The 25,786-nt window shown below is 51.6% G+C and overlaps 1 protein-coding gene across 2 annotated transcripts; it reads right to left on the reverse strand.

Annotated features, from left to right (window-relative positions):
- Positions 1-396: 396 nt before the first annotated feature.
- Positions 397-25,786, reverse strand: RAB7B (RAB7B, member RAS oncogene family). Of its 2 annotated transcripts, XM_049634508.1 has the most exons (7): positions 25,581-25,783; positions 20,769-20,969; positions 17,438-17,506; positions 16,563-16,689; positions 15,610-15,825; positions 9,968-10,093; positions 397-2,836 (listed from the first exon to the last, which is right to left on the reverse strand). In XM_049634508.1, exons 3-7 carry the CDS (start codon positions 17,488-17,490, stop codon positions 2,756-2,758), a joined length of 603 nt encoding a protein of 200 aa, XP_049490465.1. In that variant the 5' UTR covers positions 17,491-17,506; positions 20,769-20,969; positions 25,581-25,783; the 3' UTR covers positions 397-2,755. The 2 variants fall into 2 exon arrangements, with proteins under 2 accessions (XP_049490465.1, XP_049490464.1); XM_049634507.1 differs by lacking the exon at positions 397-2,836 and having other exon boundaries at positions 9,722-10,093; positions 25,581-25,786.

Genomic DNA, 25,786 nt, shown 5'->3' on the forward strand with positions numbered 1-25,786 from the left:
TGGACCAGAGCAGTCTGGGGAACTGGGGTCCTCTTTTCTCTGAATGGATGGAGATGAAGGGGCCCCAGCAGGTGCTGGCCACCCCCTCCCCCCCCCACTTCTGGGCTGCAGTGGCTTCTTCGCTTAGCCCGGAGTCACAGCCCCCCGCGTGCTGCCTCCCCTGCCGGCACCTGCCCCTACTGGGTTGGTACCGAGGGCCAGTCTCAGAATCACGAGTGGGGGCACTCTGCCCTCCCACGTGGAAGGTTCTGTCCTCCTCCTGACTCTGGAGAAAACTCAAAATGCTCGGTTTAGGCCTGGGGTGGAATCTCCACGCCGCTCTTGCAAAGATAGAACATTTTATCTTCAAGCTGCAGGGTGTCTGGTGCCCAGGCGGGCCTGGCCAGGGGCTCCAGCATTCCGGAGGGCCCTGAAAACATAGCTACTTCCTCAGGGACAGGCTTCACAGGTATGTGTACCCTGCTCTCCTAAGGACCCTGGGCTAGAATTAACGATCCACTGTTACTGTCTTGAAATCCTTCATCGGTTTTGAACAAGGGCAGGGTATTTTCATTTTGCTCTGGGCCCCTCCTGTTATGTAAGCTGTCCTATTTCATTTTTTGTTGTCTACCCTGAATTTTGCACTATGGAAACATGCTGCTATTTTTTTTTAACTTAATAACAAAATACCAAAAAGGATAAAAAGAAAGGAGGACACATTTATTATTTGTTGCACACGTTTTGAAACAGTTCACACGTCCATTGGTGCCGCATACACAGGATACAGAAGCCCAAACGCCACAAATCCCATCCACGGTCCGATGCACTCCCAGGAGAGCCTGTGTGAGGTGTAGAATGCCACTCCCAGGAAGGACACAGAGACGGCAGCGTGTTCCCAGCCACCTGCTCTCTGCCAGATCCGTGCCGCTGCCCGGGGTGAGCCAGCCCTTACTCCACAGCTGGGTGGGCAGACGAGGCTCCCCAGACTCTCCTGCTGACCCCTTCGCCCCTGCAGGATCCCCTGCCTCTGGGAGTATCTTCGGAGTCAGATGCCATCAGAAGTCCTGGGCTCACATCCCAGCTTTGCTCGGAGCTCAGGGCCAGATACTTCTGTGTAGACAGGAGACTTCCATGGAGGGCATGGATGTGGCTTGGGAGCCTCTGAGTGGTCATTTTGCCCACCCTCTTCAGGCTGGGTCCTGTCTATGCTATCTGTTGCCGGAAGAATCTGCAGGGAGAGGGAGTCCGTGAGTTTTCCAAGTCCCTCAATTCTAGTATTTGTCACTTACGTGGATTTCTTGCCTGAATCATTGATGTTACAGTTTTGGCTCAGTTCTTACTAGCTGTAAGAAATTGGGATTCTCCTGCCCCATAAATCTCGCAGGACCAAACATGCCCCCAGTCTGAGCACAAGCTTTGAGGATCAGCATAGAGAGAAAAGCCCTTCTTCAAGGGTCATGGAGAAGCCACTGGCCACTCGGCACGGGAGGGAAGGAGCACTGCTGCCCTCTGGTGGCCAGTCAGCAGAGCATCAAGGAGCCACTCAGGGGGCAGGATCCCTTTTGCTTGTCTCTGGGACAGCAGCTTTGAGTCCTCAGGTAAATGAAAGTTCTTTCACTGTTCCTGGAACACAGAAAATTTGTCCTCACCTCAGGGCCGTGGCTCTTTCTGCTCCCTTTCCATGGAATGCTCTTTGTCCAGATCTCTAATGAAAGTCATCTGTTCATTCTCTAGTCCTGGGGCCAAATGACACCTCCTCAGGGAAACCCTCCTGGACCACTTTGTCTGAAACAGCACCAACCCCAGTCTTTGTCCCTTTCTATCCCATTACCTCGGTTGCTTTGTCCAAGCACTCATCTGCTATTTGAAAATATCTGTTTAAATTCTGTGCCTATCGCTTCTCTCCCTAATCGGAAAGCCAGCTCCAGGAGAGCAGGGTCCTCGTTTGTTTCATTTGTCACTGGACCTCGGCGCATTGTACATAGCGGATGTTCAACAATACTTGTTGGAGAAATAAATAAATGCATATCAACAAGAGCAACTGAGGTTTAAGCAGAGCTTCTGGTCCTTGAAACCATATACTCTGAGGTCGGCAGGACACAAACCACCCCCATTTGACAGATGAGCCAGCTGAGGCTCGGAGAGATTTACAGGAGTTGTCTGCGCATCCAGCAGAGAGGAATGAGCCCGTCCCGGGTGCCTCTCCTGGGCTCCCTCCATCCTATACCCTGGAGGGGGTGGAGTATCGTTCCAGGCCTGCACAGTGGCCACCAGGGGTTGAGGCAGGCCCTCGCTTTCTGGCGCTGGTAGCCGGGGTGGCCTGAGCTGCACCCTTGTCCAAAGCTGTGCCGTGGCTTTGCGGGTGCGTGGCAGTATGGGCGAGGAAGGCCAGTCCCCAGGAGAACGTAACGGGACTCCAGACACAGTGGCCTGTCTGCAGAGATGTGCGTTCTGGAGCGAGAGTGTGTTTGGGGAGGGCAGGTAGCAGGAAGGCTGGAGCCAGCCAGGGAACAGTGACTCCTCCCGGCCCGAGATTTGGCTGTGACATTCTGGGTTCCATCGGGGCCCCTGAGGGCCCAGCCCTGTCCTTACTACACTCAGCCCGAGGCAGGGGCTGTGCTCTGATCTGGGCCCAGCACAGATATGAGGGTAGTGCCTGGGCTGGGCTTGGGCAGACGGGGTGGGGGTGGGAAGGGGTAGGGAAGGGCTGGTGGGGGCCGGGATGCCCAGGCCGTGGGCAGGCTTTGTCTGGGCATCAGAGCGGGAGTCTGAAAGATCAGCAACATCTACTCCTGGACTGGTCTTCCGGTGAGAGCTTGATGGAGTCTGTGAGGTAATTCTCTAAGATGCTTCGATACTGGGGAAGGAAAAGAGAAGTCAGAGTTCACATCCTGAGAGGCAAAGATGCCCACCTGCCTTCTGTTTCTCACTGGCCAACGGTGGTTGGGCTTTTTTGTCCCCTCCCCATTGCGTTGTTAGGAAACTAACAGCGGGGGTGGGGGTGGGGCACTGGTCTTCCCCACCCTCCTCTGTCCTCACCTCCTCCTCCAGCTTTTTCCCAGGAGCCCAGAGCAGTTGGGTGGCACCAATCTCCTGACCTACAACAAGGTCCCATAACTTTCCATTCTCCAGAAGGAGCATGGAAGTGGCCAGTGTCACCTAATCCTTGAAAGTGTCACCTGAGGTGACATCTGACCTCCGGCAGAGATGATGACAGCCCTCTCCTGATTTCTGCTGGAGACCTCTCCCCGCAAACACCCCCACACCCACCCTTCGTTCACCATGTCTGCCTCCCAGCCTCCCCCACGGCCACCCCTGGCACCTGAGAAGCCCAGTCAATTCTCTGTCCTCCCCCAGATAAACTCAGCCTTTCCACTGGGACTATTTGGCTCTCTGTTACCTTCCCAAACCCCTGTGTCCCAACAAAGCCGGCCACTTCTCTCCCAGGACCTCTTGGCTCAGAGTGAGGCTGAGGTGGGGCAGGGGGCCCTTCCTCCAGGAGATGAATACTAGGGCTAAAGGGTCTCTTCTTAAAGGGACCCCATGTCTTTATTCTGCCCGGCTCTCACCAGTCACTGGGCTTGGCATCCGTGCTCCCCCACAGCTGGTATTGTGTGGGTCAGTGGCCCTCACCGAGCAGCACCCATCACCACTGGTGAATGTCACAACCCTGTCCTAGGAGATGGCGTCAGGCCTCACTTGCTACACCCTGATGATGGTAGCTCCTGAGACACAGGAGACGGTCCCCTGATGCCCCATGACTGAGGGGTCATTTAGCCTCACATGCAGAGGTCATGGTGCGGGGCCTGGGATCCAGCCCTTTTTCATATAGTTTGTTTCCTGAAAGTCCCTGTTTCTCGGTCCTCCCAGGTTGGGTCTCAGGGCCTCCTTAGTCAGCCTCCGTGATGGGCCTTGAGTATCGCTCAGCAAATTATTATATTATTTTTTAATGTTTATTTATTTTTGAGAGCGAGAGAGCCAGAGCATGAGCCGGGGAGGGGCAGAGAGAGAGGGAGACACAGAATCCGAAGCAGGCTCCATGCTCTGAGCTGTCAGCACAGAACCCGACGCGGGGCTCGAACTCACAAACCGTGAGTTCATGACCTGAGCCGAAATCGGCTGCTTCACCGACTGAGCACTCCCCCTCAGCAAATTATTTAGAGTTATTAGAATTTATATATGTTTATTTTAACAGGAAGGATGAGTGCTAGGGGTTGGGGGGCAGTGTATGCCCTCCAAATGAAGGTCTATCTCTCTGGAGATGTCCCCACACCCCAGATTGATCTCCTCCTCTCTTGGGGAGGATCTTAGCCCACCGATTACAGACCTGACCCAGGGCACCCCAGGGCTTCCCCGGCTCTCACCCTGAGAGAGCAGTGTCCCACCCAAGGAGCCTGAGAAGACAAAATGGGGCCAGGTGGCTCCTTGTCCCCAGCACCTCCCAGGCCTGGTGTGTGGGCTCCAGCCTCTGCAGCCCTGGACGTGTCCCGTCCTCCACCTGGACCCTGCCGCTGTGTGCGGGGCCCTCTCACGCCACGGAGCTGATGTGGTTAAAATCCCGACACTTCCGGATCTCCCAGTGAGGGACAAGGGAGGGCAGAGCATCACTGTCTAAGCCCCTTTTACCCTGGTGACCCAACTCTCCCTGAAAGGCAGGTTTGGGAAGCATTCTCTGTTTTGTCCTTTGTGGGTCCCTCTGTCACCATTCAAGCCAGAGACCATGACCAGGATCAGGAACTTCCCTAACTGGGTCTTTGGACCCTGTTGCTTCATCACCCCTGAGTGTGCCCCCCCCACCCCAGGTTCACCCGAGGCCCAGCGGGGGGCCCCAGAGCCCCTCATGAACAGAAACCGTGCCGTTGTCCGCAGCACCAGCCTGCAGGGAAGGGGGTGTGGGGCCTCCCGAGCAGCCACAGAGTTTCCTGAGCTCCTCTGCACTCTTTCTAGATCTTTCTAGATTCGCATGGGGTTCTGCCTCTGGAAGGGGTGAGAAACTTCCTCACTCATTACACTGGAGAAGCCTGAGGCCTTCACGCCGGCCTTCTGAACCCGATAACATTCACACGTCCCCAGGTCCAGATCACCGGAGGGCTTCCCATCTGTGACACCATTGCAGGTAATAACGGCGTCATCTTGCTCCTCGGATTTCCCACAAAACTTCTAAGCAACCAGCGGGCCGTAATTGGGTTTCCTGTGTAGCTCTTTTCTCCAGGCCCCCGTCCTCTTGGCCAGATGTGCATCCCAGTGCAGAGCAAACCGGAAGTGTCCTCACGCGTGCACCTACTGCACCTAAGGGATGTGACTGTGCCGGCCTGTGCCTTCAAGCCTGGTCGCCTCTGTGGACCTGCCTTTAGACCCTGCACCTGGAGGACCTCAGAAAGGTCCTGTGATTCCACCCAGCTTACCCGCTAGCCAGCCCGCTTCCCTCCTGGGCATGGCGATGACGTCCTTCCCCAATTACCCCTCAGGAGCCGGGCCTCCGTGCTGCAGCTCGTGCCACAGGGGCAGGGCCTGACAGCCCCAGCAGGGATGGTATATTACCAGCTTGGCAAGAGCAGAATCTCATCCGTGCCAATCCCCTTAAGTAGGTGGTGTCCCTTCGTATCACATTTTGGAATAACTAAGTATCCTAGTCCTTGAAAGCGGCCAGACTGGGGGGCGTCTGGGGGGCTCGGTCGGTTGAGCGTCCGACTTGGGCTCAGGTCACGATCTCGTGGTTCGTGGGTTCGAGCCCCGCCGTCGGGCTCCGTGCTGACAGCTCGGAGCCCGGAGCCCGCTGCGGATTCTGTGTCTCCCTCTCTCTGTGTCCCTCCCCTGCTCGCATCTCTCTCTCTCTCTCTTTCAAAAATAAATACACATTAAAAAAAGAAAAAGAAAGTGGGCAGAGTGGGACCCTAAAGTAACCACCTACCATTTTTCTTTTCAAAATGTTCCCCGAGTACCTATTCTGGTGCCATGTTCACAAATCACTCCAACCAGAATTCACCGTAGAGCTCAGGCATTTCAGGGAAGTGTGGATGTCCTGTGGCCCGTGGACTGAGTGCATCACCCCCTTCCTCCCGTGATGCTCCTGCTTTCCCCTCTCTTCTCTAGCTTGGTCCCGAGCATTCCGTCCGAGCGATCGTGCATCTGACTGCCAAGCTGAATAGCTCCCGATTCCTTCTCTCCTACATTCAACCATCATGAGCCCCTGAGGCTCTACCTCCAACATCTGTTTAGTTCACCTTGTCCTGCCATCTCCATCCTCTCGGGCTTGGGCTATTGCACTACCTTCCCAACCACCCACTGAGCCCATCTTCCATGAAGCAGAAAACTCCCTTGCTGAAAACCCTTATACACAGCTTCCATTTTGAAACAGCTGCCTTCTATCTATCTATCTATCTATCTGAGAGAGGGTGTGAGTGGGGGAGGGGCAGAGAGAACAGGAGAGAGAACACTGGAAGCAGGCTCCGGGCTGTCAGCGTGGAGCCCAGAGTGGGGATCTAACCCAGGAACCCTGAGACCACGACCTGAGCCGAAACCAAGAGTCCTATGCTTAACCGACTGAGCCACTGAGGCGCCCCCAGCAACTTTTTACTTAATGCTTTCTCTGTACTAGGAATTGTTTGACTTGGTCCTCGCAACAACTCCATTAGGAAGATATTATTTGTACTTTAAAGACAGGGAAGTGGTGGCTTAGGGAGGCCGTGTGACTTGTGAGTCAGAGGGGGAGTCAGGATTTGCAGTCAGATCTCCCCGGCTTCAGAGCCCCAGGTCCTCCCACCCCAGCCTGGGGCTTCCTCCCCTTGCCGCCTCTCACATCTCCCCTCAAACCCTCCAGCACCGTGAGCACGACACCTCCCTGGGGACGAGGGGAGAGGCCCTTGCCGGAAATGTCTTTGAGAACTCATCTGACCTCACGACACAGGTGTGCAAACTCCGGTTTCACTTTAAAAGTGCACGTGCGTTTTACAGTCTATGCTCTAGTAAATAATGGTTGTTCTGTTTTAAGGGGAAAATACTTCTCCTCCACGTTTCTAAGGAAAAGGCACACCCTGTGGGGCTTCAAGGTGCCAGGTGAGCCCCTGTGTGCCTCGGGTCCAGCAGCGCGGTCTGGACACCATGCGCCCGTTGCGTGAAGTCCAGGCGCTTGGTGGGGGCTCTCTAAGCCTTCGTGATCCGTGCTGTTGACCTTGTGGGCCTCATCGCTCGCCCCACACCCCCACTTTCCTGCATGCCACATTTCCTCCTCTTACAGATGGACCCACAGTTGCTTCCTCACATGAGCCCTGTGGCTTGGTGCCTGGGCCTCTGGCCGTGCCCTTCTCTCTCTCCTTCTCCTGTGCCTGCCCCTCCCCCATCCTCCCGTGGCCACCTGCAAACTGTGCTTTGTCTTTCAACACCCAAGTCACATGCCACTTCTCTGGGGACCATCCTTGCCCACCCTCGCCACCAGCCACCACTGAGTCATCTCCATGCCTTGACTTTGCCCCCTCTGTGGCACTTACCTCTGTGACAACCTGTTTGTGAATATCCTACTCCTCTACCTGACCTTAGAGCCCCTGAGGTCCGTATCTCCAGCCCTAGCCTGACAACTCAAGAAGTGTTTACAGGATTGCATTATTTCCATCTTATGGATGAGGAAACTGAGGCTCAGAGGAGTCATATGCCCAGGGGTCCACTCAAAAACACCAGGGCAGGATTCAAATGTAGGTCAGTTTCGCTGTGGATACCACACTTGTGACTTCTAGACTTCTCATCAGTAAGTTTCCCCCATCAACGTGAGGGACTGACCTAGGGTTGCTCAGCCACTCTTTGGCCAAGTAGGATGGATATTAAAAACAACAACAACAGGGGTGCCTGAGTGGCTCAGTCTGTTGAGCGTCTGACTCTTGGTTTCGGCTCAGGTCATGATCTCGTGGCTCATGAGTTCAAGCCCCGCGTTGGGCTCTGTGCTGGTGGCCAGCACAGTGCCTGCTCTCTCTCCCTCTCTCTGCCCTTTCCCTGTGCTCTCAATCTCTCTCTCAAAATAAATGAACAAACGTTACAAAAAATAAAATAACAACAACCAAGCAGACAAGCTTCATAAAGTGGACACAGCAAGAAAGATGTAACTTTAAGAATAAAGGACACTCCAATCGACAGCTGACTGGATAAAGACGTGGTATATACACACACACACACACACACACACACACACACACACAATGGAGTATTACTCGGCAATCAAATAGAATGAAATCTTGCCATTTGCAACAACATGGATGGAACTAGAGGGTATTATGCTAAGCAAAATTAGAGAAAGACAAATATCATATGATTTCACTCATGTGGAATTTAAGAGACAAAACAGATGAACATAAGGGAAGGGAAGCAAAAATAAGATAAAAACAGAGAGGGAGACAAAACACAAGAGACTCTTAAATACAGAGAACTGAGTGTTGCTGGAGGGCTTGTGAGTGGAGGGATGGGCTAAACGGGTGACGGGCATTAAGGAGGACACTTGTTGGAATGAGCACCGGGTGTTATACGTAGGGGATGAGTCACTGGATTCTACTGAAATCATTATTGCACTCTATGCTAACTAACTTGGATGTAAATTTTAAAAATACTAAAAAGAAGAGAACAAAGGACGCTCCTTCTTCAGAAAGGACAGATGCTGACCACACACAGACACTGGCTGTGGGCCGATGGAACTTCTCCGTGACTCAGCATTTGGCAATCACTGTTCTGTGTTGGTGCAGGATCATTTATCATCTATCACCATACAAGGTCAAACAACCTTCTTCAGTTTCCAGGGGAGTGGCATGAGCAGGCACATCTGTGGCTTAAGAGCCAGCGTTACGGCCTGTATCGTAAAGCCACAGCCCTCGGTCATGTGCTAGAGACGGACATCCCCTGCTTCCTTTTAACACGAGACAGTGAGGGCTGGGGGCCGGGAGGGGAAGCATACGAATATAGCCTGTGTCCGGCCAAACCCTGCGATTAAGGCTTCTCCCTGGGCAGCCTCTTGGGGGTGGTTGCTGCCTCTCTCCTTGGTGGACGACCGCAGACGGGGCCACGGAGCACTTCCGTCCAGGGCAGCTGGCAGCACGGGGCCAGGCTGCCGGTCGACCGCAATGACGGCAGGCACTTCCGCGTCGGGGACACCCCCCATCTCCCATCCTCCCTTCTTCAATTCAAAATCATTGCTGTGATGAGCTTTCCCCCTCTCCTGAGAAGCCCACCGTGATTAAATGTGGCAGAAGAATGAGACAAGCTGAGCCCTTCCCTGCGCCAATGACTCGAACCCTTTTCTGAGTTTCCAGACTCCATATTGGAAGGGGAAGAAAACACTGTTACTGCTTCCAGGCAGCCTTCCCTGATCTTCCCCTCGTCCCCCTTCCCTTCCCTCACAGCTGGGCTGCGTGCCTCCCCTCCCCCTGCCGCTGGGGCCACCTCACCAAATCCTTTCACGCCATGCACCTGTACGGTAACCACACATGGGCCTATCGGGCTCCCTTCCAGAGAGCCAGGGTCCCCGAGCCCTACACGCTGCCGGCCACAGAGGACACACTCCACACGGGGGGCCCACCGCTGTCCATCTCTTTGCCTGGAGGATGTCAGCCACTCCTGCAGACCTGATCGTCCATCTGGACAAATGCTTGGCGCTGTGGGGCCTCTCTCGCCAGTCAGGACTGAACTAGACCAGCAGCTCCCAAACCCTCCCTACACTGGAATGTCTCCGGGGGTGGGGGGGGGACAGAAGCGTGTATTTTAGAAACTCCACAAGGGATCATCAGCCGGACCGAGGGACCACTAACTATGTAACCCAAGGTAGGTTTAGACTTCTGGCACTCTGGGGTTCCAGAACCAGAGCACTGCCGAGCCCATTCAGCAACTAATCGAGACGATGAGCCGTCCAGTCCTACCCGCATCCCTACCTGAGTCCAGTGTGTTGTTCTCTGAAGCTCCCCAGTTTCCCATCCTCGGGGCAGCCCTGGAAGATGATACCACCATAGCCACTTACCCTGGACAGAGCCCGGCTGGCCAGCATCTCAAAGGCCTGTACCACGTTGATGTCATTCTTGGCACTGACTTCAAAGTAGGGGATATCTTTCTCTTTACACCAGCCCTGGGCTACCTCCTGGGGCACCTGAGTGAGGGGAAGAAATGATCACTGTATGTATCACCATGGCCACCATCATCGTAGCGCCCACTCTCATTACCACCATCGTGTCTCGCCATCCCCACTACTTCTCCCATTTATTGAGAAACTTCCATGTGTCTGAAATTCCACATGTGTTATTTCTTTTTTTTAATTTTTATTTTTTTACCTTTATTTATTTTTGAGAGACGGAGAGAAACAGGGCACAAGTTGGAGAGGGGCAGAGAGAGAATGGGACATAGAATCCGAAGCGGGTTCCGGGCTCCGAGCTGTCGGCACAGAGCCCGATGCGGGGCTCGAACCCATGAACCGTGAGATCATGACCTGAGCCGAAGTCGGACGCTTAACCGACCCGGGAGCCCCTCACATGCGTATTTCTTAACGTAAATCTAGGAGGTGGGCTTTTGTGAGCTCTGTTTTCCAGATGAGGAAACTGAGGACTGGAGAATATAAACGTGCTCAGAGTGTGTGGGGTTGAGCAGGATTTGAACACAGGCTCGGCAGAACGAGAGCCCAACGTACTATATGCTGCTTTCCTAAGGCTCCTTCTTCAGTCCCTTTATAAGATAAACATGATAGACACTAGCCGGGGTGGAGGGCTTCCTTCCCCTGGGCTGGCTCACCAGGGCCCATGCCCAGGAGGTCTGTTGCTGAGCAGAGACTCAGGTCCTTGCTAACCCTCCTTCCCCAGGGTAGAGTCCGAGGAACAGTTGATAAGCCAGATACTGTGTTAGATATCTTGTCATCTTCACTCATTCAATCCTCCCAATGACCCTGTGAGATGGGTCTTACCGGCTCAATTTAGAGATCGGAACACTGAGGCTCAGAGAGGTTCAGCGATTTGCCTCAGATCACACAGCTGAGAAAGGCAGAGCTGCACTGCCATCCAGCTCAGAGCTCCTGTGGCATGGGCACTGCCCTCTGCAGGGCACTGCAGGAGAACAGTACCCTTTCTCCCTCTCCCACTGGACCATTGATTCCTTGAGCTCAGGCTCACGGTCTCCTCAGCTCTTGGCCTGGCAGTGTGGGCCACTCAGTACAGGCAGAATGAGTACATCTCTACCCGAATGCAAACGGCTGATCAGAGTTTGATCGTGCTGGTTTGGAAAACTCCTGAGAGCCCTGGGAGTTACTTCCAAAGACAATTGGAACCATTGACTTTAATCCCTAATGAATTATTTCAGGGAGGAAGAAATGGCCATATATGGAACATTGGCTGTGTTTGGTACTTTGTAGTCATGATTTCATTGTGCTTAAGGGAGCCAGGGTTTTTTTTATCCTGAAGAAAGGACATTCTGCCCCTCTCCCAGAAGACAGCACAGCCAGGGGGCAATCAGAGAATGCCTCCCTCCTGCAGGTCCTAAGGATGACTATCTCATTGCGATTAAACGCGTGACTGTCTCGGCTCCCTGGTCTCACGAGTGGCAGCACCGGAGGCTCATGGTGGCCTCCCACAGAGCCTCTGTTGACACCAGTATTGCCTGGCATTGGGAGGCTCGCCATGTGAGACTGGAGGGTGCAGCCCCTTAGGTCGACTAAGCAGCCTGCCCTTTGGCGAACTGGCTGACACCTCCATACCCCGTGCCTGGGTTCTGGGGGGAAACCCCAGGCCTTTTAGTCTTGGCCTCTAATCTCCAAGACCTTCCTGCCTTTATGGGGAGGGGTCCAGAATTGGCCAGGACTGCTCCCTTCCATGGAGCACAGATGCCCAAGGCCTGGTGAGCAGGCAAGAAGGTTCACAGCTCAGGAACATTCTGAACTCTTTGGAGGAAGCGTCAAGGGTAACCCACAAATAAATAAGTATTAGAAATTAACACGCTGTACCTTGATGGGGCCTTAGAAATGCAAAGGGCTTCCTATCTTTTAAAGTCCTTAAGTGTGAGGACTGGACTCAGGCTTTTCACTGTGCCTTCCCCCTGCCCACCCTCCACCCCACCAGGTGATGAGCATTTTGCTGAGCACATCACTGATGTTCTGGGGTTGCAGTAAAAACCATAGTCAAGTGAAAAGAAGCCAAAGGACTCTGCTTCTCCAGGATGCAGGGAGATCTTTTATACTTCATGGCACGAGAAGCAGATGCCCGGATTAGTGCCCAAGGTCACCTGGCAACAGAGCTGGGGGGACAAGGCTGCACCTGCAACCCGCTGATCTCCGCTCCCTTTTCTCCCACTGGACAGTGACTGGGCCTGTCTGGTGCCTGGTTGTGACAGATGTTTTATCTCATTTGTCCCCGATCTTTCTCTGTTGGGTTTATATGGAATGATTAAGTCGCGCTCCAAAATGTCAGTTGAGATTATGTTGCAAATTAACATTCTTTTTGGATGCCCCTTCTCCTCTCCCAAACTGAACCCCAGCAAGCGGGCCTGGGAAGAAAGCCACCCAGACAGCGCTTTTCACTATTTGCTTCCAAATCTTGTTACAATTTCATCATTGTCTCAGTCATCTTGTTCTTTATTTATTTATAAAATAATAGCTCTTTATAATTTAGGCTCTGACTGTGGAAATAAACTCAGGGTGCGGTACTTGGGGACTTGGGAAATAGGAAATTTTTGAAAGCTTTCCTTCTGTTAATTTGGCTTTGGGCTGACGATATATACTATTAACATTTTGCTTCTCCTGTTATCTGCTTGTTCATCAGAGGCCAAATGTTTGACAAAACTAGCTCAATTCGCATAATTTTATTTATGATGTTTTTGCATCTCATACGCATTTTAAGCGATCAATTGTATGAATGTTAACATTAGTGTGTCAAATACATCTGAAACCACTACCAAAAATAACTGAGACTTATTTCAGAAAATATAATCCCCATGTTATGAATCAGTGATCAGTCAGAAACTGCTTTCCTGAACATAGAGCAAAGGATTCACATCCTAGTGAATAAATCCCTCATAGCACAGGTATTTGCAGAACTGTTCTTTCTAGCAAACTAGTATTTTTTCACTATTGCCTTCTGTAGAAGGAATAGGGATTTTAAAAAATCAAAGTCAGCAATTTCTTTAAAATCATTCTGGTGAGATATATATATATATTTTATTGTTCTAAAACCTACATAAACACAGGATTTGCCATTTTAACTATGTTTAAGTGCACAGTTTGGTGGCATTAAAGCATATTCCCGTTGCTGTGTCGCCATCATTCCCATCCAACTCCAGAACTTTTTACTCATCCTAAATCTAGCAGTAGACTTTTAAACATTTATCTCCTTTTTATTAGGTGAGAAAAACTCCTGTGTTTTCCCAGCTCATCCCTTGGAGAACGTAAGAGGGAAGGTAACGATGGTTTCTGTGGGCTAAGTTTGCCAAATGCTTCATAGCCATCATTTCTTTTAAGTCCCCAGCCACCTCATGGAATCTGTGTCTGGTCTGCACCTCACAGACGAGGACCCTGGAGCTGGCCCAGGGCAAGCACGGACTTGAGCCCAGAGAAGGCGCTCCTTCAGATAGCTCTCGGCTAGGCTCGTATGCGCTCACCTCTGTTCAAGTGAGCCCAGAGCATGCCTCCCGGTGGGCCTTCTCTGTTCCCCAAGCCCTCTGCTAAGCTGGGGCAAAACAAGGACATTGGAGGGCAGTGGTGTCCCGGCGTCACCTCTCCTCACTCACGGTTCCTCCTGTCTACTTCCCTGCCCTCATTTCATTATTGCTTAGCGTTTTCCCCACCTCTGCTGATGCCTACTCTACCAGTCCCCGTCCCGGGGCTGCCCTGTGGAAAGAAGAACTCCCCTCACTTCCCTCCTCCAGGGTCCTCTGTCACCTCCCTGTCCTGGCTGAGCCCTGGCTTTTCCTGGAGTCTCTGTTCCCCCTGTCGCCCTCTCCCGTGGGGGCTGTGTCTACACCCTGCTCACCGCAGACCCCAGAGATGGCGATGAGCTTGGCTGGGGCCTCCCTGGTGCCTTCAAATCTCTCTTCTTCCTCTCTTTCTGCAGAGCAAAGCTCCTCCCCTGAGGCGTGGATGGTCCCCTCCACCCCTCGTGTTATCACTGGCTCTTTCCATCCTGCTTGTTTCCGTGCTAATCCTGTTGTCTCCACCTCTCAAGGTAGCCTCCTCTGCCCCTCCAACAGAATGCTTCCTTTCTCCACTTCAGTCTCTTCTTCCCAGGGCCTGACCCAGGACCTCTGTCAAATATCAGATCTGGTCTCCCATTCGGTGACACAGTCTCCTTCCCTTCCACCTCCACCTGTCCTCACTCCTTCTGTCCTGCCCTTCTGCCTTGGACACTGCAGCTAGCTGCTGTTCCTCCAAACCTTCCCCTGGCTCTCTTCTTTCCTGGGTGGCTTGTCAGTGCCCTCACACCTCTACTCTTCAGCTACTCTCGTCTGGAAGAACCTTAGTCCCAGGTCCCTTGTTCCTGGCTCTCACCCCATACATGGCTGCTGGGGAAAAACAATCCAGACACCAGCTCCAACTCCTGGTCTCCTCCTTCAGCTGAGCCCCTAGGGTCACCCATCTGTTCTTGTCTTTGTCCTTGATTGCTCTCCAGAGTAAATGGCAGAGCTTCACTATGAGTCTTGAGACTTCTACTTGGTCCTCTTTCCCTTCCTGCTCAACAGAAGATGGTGCCTCTGATTTCACTGAGAAAAAGTCAGAACCTCATGCATGCATGCATCCGTCCGTCCATCCATCCACCCACCCATCCATCCATCCATCATTCCAAATGATACCTCAGTTCTATTTCTTTTCTCTATTTGAACCATTGTGAAAACATAGTTCAAATATGATGGCTCAGTTCCTCATTCCTTTTCTCTATTCGAAACACTAAGACAATCTTGTTCAAATGGTTCTTTTTGGTGTCATTTTAGGTTTGTTCGGCACAAGAGCATCTTTTACAAATTAAGTCTGCCTCTATTGTTTTCTCATTGGTAGGCAATAAGGAAAGAGCTCTAATCAATGCTACTGCAGTGGTAAATAAATACCTACATGAGTGGGGTCCCTGCAGCCATGGAGCAGACTGCTTGCCATTGCATAGCCAGATAATCCAATATATGCCCATGGTAATAAAAAGACATATTACTACTTTCCCAGAAAACTTACAGATTCAAGAATTGATAACTGTGATCCCCTACCTGACCCTGGGAAGAAATACTGTTTTACAGGTAAATTCAAATTCCACCTGCCTACCGCTGATGCCTTAATTCCTCCACTTCCTGTCTCTAGACAAAATTGCTTTCACTTCTCAAGTCACAGCATGCTATTTCTTGCCTTTGCTCATGCTGTTTCTTCAGCCTGGAACCCACCTCCCCTAGGAAGCCCTTCCTATATTCTGGGTTTGAGTAAATGCCCTTTCCCTGTGGTCGCCAAATATCCAAGGTATATCTCCGTCATTTTATTTACCGTAATGTATCATAGGCGTTTTTCAAGTGTCTGTATGCACTACTAGGCTGCAACATTCTTAAAGTAAGGACTGTGCCTGATTCAGCTCCCTATGTGTGGGACCGACCACGGTGCCTGGCACAGAGTAGGTGCTCACGTAATGTTTGGTGGATGAACGAAAGTATGACTGGTACCTGCCGGTCTGCGAGATCAATCTTGTTTCCCAACACCACCATGGGGTAGGACGGTTCCATCGGAATCGTTTTGGCCAGGACGTCACCCCGCCAGGTATCCAGTGCTTCAAAAGACTCTAGGTCGGTGACATCGAAAGCCAGGATGCAGCCATCAGAGCCTTTGTAGAATGTGGACACCATGGAGCGAAACCGCTCCTGTCCACCCGTGTCCCAGATCTGGAGGGGAAGAGCAGCCGCCCCATTGGGCTGTGATGAGTGCCTGGAGGTAGGCCCAGCTGGGTGCCATGATGTCAAAGTGTCCTTTTCTGGGCAGGAAGCAGACAGCCTTGGCACAGGTGCTTGTGGTCCTTTCAAGCACGGGCAACTCAACCCTGTTGCCCGTGTTCGTGACAGTATCTTCGCACTGTCATTTAGCAACCCAAGAGCACTTAACATCTGAGCTCTCATGTTCCCCCTGGGCCATCAAGACAGGCACAGTTATTCTCACCTGATAGATTTGGACCCTGGGAATGACTTGCCCAAGGTCACTTACCAACTTTTCCAGTGAACCTGCGACTAGGAATAAGGCCTCCCAACATCTGGATTAGCCCTTCCTCCCCACCCCCGCCCCCCGCCCCAGATCAGGGATCAGCATTTCTTTTTCCTTGAAGGGTCACGTAGTAAATATTTTAGGCTTTGTAGACCTAACTGTCTGTTGCAACTACTCAACTCTGCCTTTGTAGTGCAAAAACAGTCATAGACCATAAGTAAACAAATGGGCATGGCTGTGTTCTAATAAAACTGTATTTGTAAAAACAGGTCGTGAAGCACATCTCGCCCATGAATTGAAGTTTGCTTATCTCTGCTCTAGACCGTTGTAGTTCCTGGTGCACACGGCTGTGCGAGTGGCCATCTAGGGAATGTGGGATGATTTCAGGTACTCGGGCTGAAGAGGGAGAGGCAGAGCAGCTTACCTGTAGCTTCAAAGTTGTGTCATCCAGTATGATAATCTTGGAGAGGATGCTGGCCCCCAGTGTGGTCTGGTAGTCCTCGTAAAATGTCTTGTGCACATACTGGTGGAGGAGGGAGGTCTTCCCCACACTGAAGAAAAAAACCCAAACACGTGTGAACAACACACACACACACACACACACACACACGCACACCCGGACTGTTCTCAAATCTTGCCATGCGCCTCTCGCTGCCACCTCTCTGTGATTCTGAATTTCTAACATTTGCAGTCCAAGGACCACAGTGAGCAGTAAGGGATCAGGGAATGGACTCTAGAAGTAAGGACCAGTCCGGGACGCCTGGGCGGCTCAGTTGGTTAAGTGTCGGACTTCGGCTCAGGTCATGATCTCACGGTTCGTGGGTTCGAGCCCCATGTTGGGCTCTGTGCTGACAGCTCGGAGCCTGGAGCCTGTTTCAGATTCTGTGTCTCCCTCTCTTCCCTTCCCCCGCTCGTGCTCTGTCTCTGTCTCTGTCTCTCTCTCTCAAAAATGAATAAACATTAGAAGTAGGGACCAGTCCGAATGAGGAGAGAAGTTTGCGGAGAGTGGAGCGTCCCACAGGTCAGGCCTTTCCTATATTTGACAGAGGTGGGAGGACAGACGGATGCCAAGTGGTTTGTCTAATCCACATAGCTAGTCACTGCAGAGTTAGGGCAGACCTGGGACCAGTAACCAGACATCCCGACTCCCAGCCTCTTTTGCCCATCTCTCCTCTCTGATGCCACTCTGAATCAGAGAGAGACCCATGGCCGGTGGGAAATATGCAGGAGGCCTCACTGCCCTTGGGTAGGGGGCTGCTTCCCAATCCCCACACCCTGAGCTGATCTTGGCTTACTCACCCCAGGGCTCCGATGATGATGAGTTTCAGGTCCACCTTCTTCCGGGGATTCATGGAGGGGCTTCAGAGCCTGTAGGGAAACAGAAGTCGTCTGCATGCTGGCCAGAGTCCCGTGTGGCCATTGTCACTGAGGCTGGCCTCTACTTTCCCTTCCTTGATGTGCAGATCACTGCTCTGGGCCCGGGACTCAAGTGGGGCTGTTCTCCAAAGGAGATAGGGGACCAGTAATGCTGACGCCCTCCCTCAGCTTCCCCTCGGGGCCTCCCCAAGGCTGGAAGTGTGGTGGCCCCACAGGACAGGCACATCTCTCACTCTTCAGGATCACCAACCCTGTTCTTGGAGGCAGCCCGGAGCGCCAAGAAGACCGCACGGGGTTGAACAGAGGCCTCGAGGACAGTCAAACCAGCAGCCAGGGGTGGAGAGCAGTGCGGGAAGAGGAGATGGGGGCAGGACAAGGGGTCCATTGTCAGGACTGCCCGAGAGGCTCTGGATGGGAGAGCGCCCCTCCCCCGGCCTGAGGTGTTGCTGCAATCACAGAATCAAAAGGCTCTTCTTTAATGCAGCTGGTGGGGGTATAATTGGTACATGTTTCTGGAAAGCTAGTTGGCAGCAAGTATTGAGAGCCTTAAAAATGTTCCTGCCGTCCACTTCTAGGAATTTGTCCTGGGGAAATAATCTGAGATGCAGGCAAAGATTCTGGTTCAAGAATGTTCTTCACAGTATTATTTATAAACATCCAACAACAAAGAAGTGGTTAAATAAATCATGGCACACAATAGACTATTAACATGGAGTTTTGGAGACTATCATACTAATGTGGGAAAATGCTCATGCCATAGGGTCTAAAAGAAGACAGAAGACACTGCACTGTATATACGATACCATCACATATATGAAAATGAGTTCCTACTTGCATAGAAAAAAGCCTAGGAATAAATATACAACAAACGTAAGTGGTTGATTCTGTGTGGTAGGGAAATTATACAATTTAACATTTGTTCTCTGTGCTTTTTAGCATGTTCCATTTTTAAATAACACACATGTCAAACAAGTATTGTTCCTGTAAGAAATAATATGTTTCTTTCCTATAAGAAAGAAACATGTATATATGCATGTATGCATTTTACATATACATATTGATTATTTAAAAAGTTTTTTTTGATGTTTATTCACTTTTGAGAGAGAGAGAGAATGAGAGTGTGGAAGGGGCAGAGAGAGAGGGAGACACAGAATCTGAAGCAGGGTCCAGGCCCTGAGCTGTCAGCACAGAGCCCGATGCGGGGCTCAAACCCACGAACTGTGAGATCATGACCTGAGCTGAAGTCAGACGCTCAACCAACTGAGCGCCCCATATTATTATTATTTCTCAACAAGCTAAGGCAAAACTGTTGCAGGGGATTGTGCTTAACTGGCTCTTTGGCTCTACCCTTACGTGCACACGTATGTGTATACAGTTCCCAACTCCTGAGTGCTCCAGACTTGGACGGAGCAGGTAGGCATGCTGAGCAAACCTTGATCTGACTCAGCCTGGCTGAGGTGTCAAAAAGGTCAGTTTGAGTTTCCTTAGGGTCCTGGAAAAAGCTCAAAATAAGATGTTCTGAGGCCTTGGTTCTAATTCTCTCATGTTGCCACCGTGTGACGTTGGATCATTTACTTCCCCTCTCTGAGTGTTGGCTTTCCAACTAGAGAATGAGCAAGTTGGGCACCAAAGACTCAAGGTCCCTTCTGGTTGAAAAATACTTTATCAACTGGAGCTCTAACTCACTGGCCACAAGGGCCTTGCCCGGGGGTGCCTAGGCCCCAGGGGCGTAGGGCTGTTAGTGCCCCTCCACGAGCCATGTCGTGGCCCCAGGGTGATTTGAGGCTCGGCTCAGAGCTGTTTGTCCGAAGAGCCAGAGCTGGTGTCACTGGACCTTCTGCGGTAACCCAGGAGGGCTGGCTTGGCATGATGGGCAAGACCTCTTCGTGGTAATCCGCGACAGTCCTTCAAAAAATCCCGACACGGTCACTGCATTCCAAAGCCCTGCACTAGACACAAGCACGAGCACAAAAATGGAGCAAATAGGAAACCACCCTAAGGAGTCATCATGGGAGAAGGCACAGGCTGAGTGATTACACCAAAGACAAAGCATAAAGCGTCCCAACAGAGGCACAGAGAAAGTGCTGGGGGAATTCAGGGGTGGGAGAGAAGCCCTGAAGGAAGGAGACATGTGGTTGTGCGGGAGGTGATATTTCAGAGGGAGGGGATGAAGTAATCAAAACCCTGAGAACAGGTGAATGGAGAGGGTGGATGGTTTGGAAGGGTGAAGCGAAGGGTATGGAGATAGGAAAGCAGGGAGAAGAGGTAAGATTTAAGGTGGGTCCTGGAGGTCCGACCAAGGACTCGGTCCTCTCATTCATTCAGCAACCATTCTCTTTGCTCCAGACAGGCAGAGGAAGATAATTCAAGGTATTATCCAGGGCTGGCATTTTGTCTTGGGTGTCACTGCCCACAGGGAAACCAGCCAAGGGAGAAGTGGCTCAGAAGCTTGTGAAAGGTACCTGTCTTCAAGCATCAGTTACTGCTCAGAAGGGGAGTGGGAGCCATGGTGAGCTCTTTCCTAATGTCTTTGGTACAAGATTCCAACCTAGTTTTAAAAGCCAATGCAGTGCCCTTAGAAAGGGAGTCAGGACCAAAGGGAGGCAGGGACCAGTGGGGAAGGAATCAGCACTGACGGAGTACCTGCAGGGGCTGCTCTGCGTCCTCTGATTGCTTCGAGAACCCTCCCGGTAGCCTTATGAGATGAGTCTTGAGACTCACAGAAGCCAAGTCATTCATATCTCATCCAAGGCCATACAGGTAGTACAGGGATGAGCCAGCGTTTGCATGGAAGGCCAGAGGAGGCTCCTCTGTGCCACGTTGCCTCCTGAACTCTTGAGTTTGAGCCCATGGAATCTGTGTGCATGGGATCTGGGGTGCTGGGCTCCCGTTTGGTGAGCCCCGACAAAACCCTAGCAGAGTTGGAGGAGATGGAGAGAAAGGTGGCCAAAGTGACAAGAGGTGCGAACGGGAGCCGAGGGAACGGGTCTGCGGAACAAGAGCTGTTGTGTGAGGATTGACCACCAAGGTCAAGATTTGGCCAGCCTAGTTGGAGGGGAATGTGTTCACACACAAGCTGCCATGCTGGAGCATAGATGCTCACGCTATCCTCTAACATGTTTTCCGCCCAGCACTGCATAGAGGACTTTGTGAATGTGCAAACAAAACTATGCATATCATTGTGAGGTTAAATGAATGAATACATTATTATAATATGTTTAACGCAGACAATACATTATTATAATATATTTACCGGCCGCAATTAAAGGTTCAAGAGATGTTAGCTCTTGCGGGGGCACTCGCGTGGCTCAGTCGGTTGGGTGTCCGACTTCGGCTCAGATCATGGTCTTGCAGTTCGTGAGTTCCAGTCCCACCTCGAGCTCGCTGCTGTCAGCACAGAGCCGGCTTCAAATCCTCTGTCTCCCTCTCTCTGCCTCTCCCCCACTTGCTCTCTCTCAAAAATGAACAAAAATTAAAAAAAAAAAGAAAGAAATGTTAGCTGTTTTATGACGATTGCTAGCACACAAAACGAGCTTGCCGGACTGACACCATAGGTCTCTATTTTACCACTCAAGAACCAGGTGTCTAGGGGAGTTTAATTGTTCCTGTCTAAAAACACAGCCTAGAAGTGGTAGGACCCGGATTAGGAGCTAGGTTTGGAATCCAGGCCTAACTCCGCAGACCACACCCTCACCTGCTCATTCTACTGTCTCTTCTGTAAAACTAGGACGAAGATCACACACCTGTCACTGGGTGCCCCTGTCAGAGAGGCTCCGGGGCTGGGTGGCGTGGGCTTGACATGGGACAGCGCGGCCAACATGCTTATGAAGGGGAAGTGGGGTGAGGGCGGGGCGGGTAGAGAGTGTGCATATAACAGAGGATCAATATCCACTACCTGGGAAGCTCTCTGCAGATAATCAAAGATAATATACAACATAACAGTGGGCAAGGAATATGAATAAGCAACCAGAAGTCTTATGAATGAAAAGTCATCAGCTTCGAAAAGATACTCAACCTTACTAATTTTTAGAGACATACAAAGTTTAAAAATACCATTTTTTTTTACCTCCAGAGAGTGGCACAAATTAAAAGGACTGATGGTGAAATTAAGTGTTGGCAAGTGTATAGGGGAAGCACTAATATGTATTGTTGATAGGCTATGAATAGCACAGCCTTTTTTGGAGGGAAAGTTGACAGTAGCAAAGTTCGATACGCACGGGCCACAGTCTAATTTTAGACATCTACCCTCAGAACGGACCTATGCTCAAACATACCTTTGTACAAAGACGATTGCTGGAGAACATTGTCGTAACCCGAATGTCCATCAATAGGAGGTTCTCTACATAAATTATGATCCATTCAGATTCTGGGATACCAGGTGGCTTTCAAAAGAGTGAAGTGGGGCGCCTGGGTGGCTCAGTCGTTAAGCATCCAACTCTTGATGTCAGCTCAGGTCATGATCTCATGGTTTGTGAGATGGAGGCTGCACGGGGCTCTGCGCTGACAGCACGGAGCCTGCTGGGGGTTCTTTCTCCCTCCCACACTCTCTCAGCCCCTCCCCCACTCGCTCTTCTTCTCTCTCAAAATAAATAAATAAACATGTAAACGATCAAGAAAAACAAAGAGTGGAGTAATGAAGTAGAAAAAAAGTGATAATAATTTAAGTAAAAGAGAACATCCCTGAACGTTTTGTACAGCATGATCTCGATTGCGTAAAAGCAAACAACAACCTTGCTTGTGTGGCTGCATAGTTAATATCCTATTTGTGCTTGTCCTGCATACACAGAAAGTTGTGGATAGATACACACTAAATGATTAATAGGAGGTAGGGAAAGGTAGATGAGAAGCTAGGGGCTATTGTTTTATTTTATGTATGTCTTGTGTTAATATTTGTCACACAAGGCTTAGTCGTTACATAATGAAACAGTATCAAATGTACTTAAAGAAACTTAACATTTCTTTATTTTTTTTAATGTTTATTTATTTTTGAGAGAGAGAGAGAGACCGAGAGTGAGAGGGGGAACAGGCTCCAGGCTCTGAGCTGTCAGCACAGAGCCCGACGCCGGGCTTGAACTCGTGAACCACGAGATCATGATCTGAGCCAAAGTTGGACGCTGAATCGACTGAGCCACCCGGGCACCCCCTAAAGTTCCTTTAAAAAGAGCACATGGGTGGATGACAACCCCAAGTCATCTGAGTGTGATGTCCTGACAAGACAAATCACTTTGGTGTCTGGGGCAGGAGAGGGAGGTCATCTCGTACCAGGGAGTGATCATGAGTTTTGGAGTCAGCGTTCTTATTCTACCTCCATACATTTGTGACCTTGGGTGAGTTGCTTGACCTTGGTGAGTCGGCTCCCTCATGGGTGAAGTGGGCATCACTTGTGGCTGTGGCTTATTCTGCAGGGGGGCATGTGTCATTTCTGTTAGCACAAAAGGCTCCTCCAATGGGGGAAGACCCAGATGAATGGTTACTAGTTGCATGGGGGCGGGGCAGAGATATGATTGGTAGCACCTGCCACTTTCTGTGGGGTAGATACTCCCACCGTGGTGGATTTCAAGCTACCAGTGTGGAGCCTGCTCCAGCACGCGGTAGGAGGAACCCCAAAGATCATCTTCTCCGATCCCCCACCCGGGGCTTGAGCCATCTCGACCTCGTTCATGGAAAGACGGAGCTGGATCTGCTCCCATAGAGCTTCTTCCCTCCACTAGGGGTGGATTTCTCCTGGGGCCACAGAGAACATGCAATCTTCCTCTGCCACATGCCAGCCCTTCTGAGGTTTGATGTCTTCTCCTTGGTGTTTCTTGACTCTTTCTTCTTCGGATCCTTGTGACTCGCCTTGGCCTTGACTCTGAGCTCCCTTTACCCCACTACCACCCTAGTCCCCTTCCCCTGGATGTGCCCTTCTAGCATGCTGCTGCTGCAGACCCCCTACCCCTACTGCAGACTCTCAGAAGGGGAAGGATTTGCTGAGGCTGCTACTTAAAATAGCCTGGCCCTTGGGTCCCAGGACCCCCTAGGGGTCCCTTGCCCCCTAGCAGCAACAAGGGGGTGTCCAGAACTGTGTCACCGGCGAGGGAAGGCAGCTTGGTGGCAGACACCGGTTGGACTCACCGAGGAGGCATGTGTAGGTTTCAGACGGTGGCTGAAGTCCTTTCCCACGTCTCTGGGCCCTGCCCTTGGCTGGACTTCGGCCATAGCTGTCTTTTTAAGCCTCCTCCCGCCCACCCAGCTACCTCAGATGCTTCAAACCAGGGCATCCTCTTCGAGGCCAGGCTGAGTCACCACCCTCTACTGTTAAATAACAGTGACAAGCAGGCTTGGAACGCAGGGCCCTGCCTTCAGCCAGCCCCGATCCACCCAGACCAGAATCTGCAGGTGACTCAGCCCCCACTGCACGTGACTAACTCCTCTCCCCTTGTTGCCTGGTAGTCCTTCTAAGACTGGAGCCCTGGTCCTGCCCACCTGCCAAAGTTACGGTGTAGCTCAGGCCCTAGGAGCAAGAAAGCCTGGGTTGATGCCCCTGGGCACACACACGTGCGTGCACGCACACACACAGGCACACGCACCAGTGTGCGCATACACACACACCACCCTAGGGTTTGGGGGCCAGTCTTACGCGAGCCCTTGGACTTGGTCTGCTCTCACCATCCTACTTCCCTTCTCTCCCTCCCCCACTGGCCCCAACCAGGACCGAGGTACAATCTTCGGCCTCGCTGGTAAGGCGAGGTGTCATTTCTGCTGACAAGGAAGAAGGATGAGGGAGACCAGTGAGCAGGGCAGATGAGAACCCTGAGGCAGGCAGTCTCCCTGCTTTGCTCCCATCTACCCCACGTTCAGTGCCTCTCCTCCCTGCTACCACGTCTTGGAAAACGACAAATGCATCCACCCTAAAAATAATGGGATTTACAGTCGTGGGAATAAAGTTTGTCTTTGAAAATAAATGATCTATGGAGCACGAAGCTTTATTGCCCTGTGGGAAGGCTCACGACTCTGCCTTGCTCTCCTAAATCCTAGCAGGTCTAGACCTGCTCCCCTCCAGGACGTGTGTCCATAGCTCTGGTTTCAGGAGGCTCAGTGCTCGTGTTCTTTAAGTTCTTTGGAAGTATTAGTCCTGTCTCCCCAAGTAGACTCTCAGTGCCCAGAGGACAAGAAAGTGCCTCCCACCTCTCTATCCCTCCGTAAAGCCTGACCCATGCTGGGAATATTGAATCTTCAATAAACAGTCATTCATTCATCCCCATCTACTCATCCACCTATCCATTCATCCACCTGTCTATCCATCCATGTATCCATCTGTCCATCCATCCATCCATCCAGCATGGGTACTATATGCCTACTATGAGTCCGCACTATGTAGGTCTGAGGGTACAGACAAGTTACTATTTCCATGGGACTTGTGTGGTGGGGCATTGGCTGACGAACTCAGAGAAGTTATTTTTATAAATGCACGCTGCCTGGCAATTCTAGGGCACCCTGCAGGTTATAAAATGCCATCACAGTCCAGTGGATTCCTGAGTCAAGAACAGCTAGCTAGTGGCAAGCTGAGACTAGAACCCAGATCTGTCCAACTCTGTTGACTGGCTTGCCTAGCACAGCAGAGCTGTGCCAGGAGACATATTTATGATTTAGGACAAAAGGACACTTTTCTACTCTAGGAGTTTCTCCTTCCCCAATGAGACGCTTTGGCCAACGGGTTCCACCCAAGGAGGTGCCCTGTCGACGTGGCAAGGCGACCTCGGGTGCTGGCTGGCCTTCCTCTGCTGAGCCAGTGGCAGTGTCCTCCCGCTGAGACTGTTGGCCCGTGCAGAGCCGGGAGCCTGGGCCCCAGCAACCCAGGCTGGGCTGGGCGGGGAAGTCCCTTCCACCTGGCTCGCTGCCATGCCCTGGGAGTTTCCCTGGTGGGCAGTGGGGTGGGGGGGTTTCGGGTTGGATCTAAGCCCGCGGCTGCCAGATTCTAAGCCTCATCCCTGCCTCCATTCCCCACCTCCCTCCCCAAACCCAAATACCTCTAGGGCTTGCTGGAACAGACCAAAGAACTGAGAAAAACTTTCAAGGCACTTACTGCTGTGGCTGCTTAGCATCTGGCCTCCCCTGAGGGCAGGCGGGCGGTTCTCTCTCTCGGAGTCTGGGGGTCTCCTCTTAGAGCAAAGGTCTCAGCCGGTTCAGAGGAAAAAGGCTCTGGAGCAGAAGAGCTTATTGAGGCCAAGCTACTTCCTTCTGTTTTCCTCCTCTCCCTCTCGTGCACAGACTTGGGAAAGTTGCAAAAGA

The sequence above is a fragment of the Panthera uncia genome, chromosome F1 (assembly GCF_023721935.1).
Source record: "Panthera uncia isolate 11264 chromosome F1, Puncia_PCG_1.0, whole genome shotgun sequence".
NCBI lineage: Eukaryota > Metazoa > Chordata > Mammalia > Carnivora > Felidae > Panthera > Panthera uncia.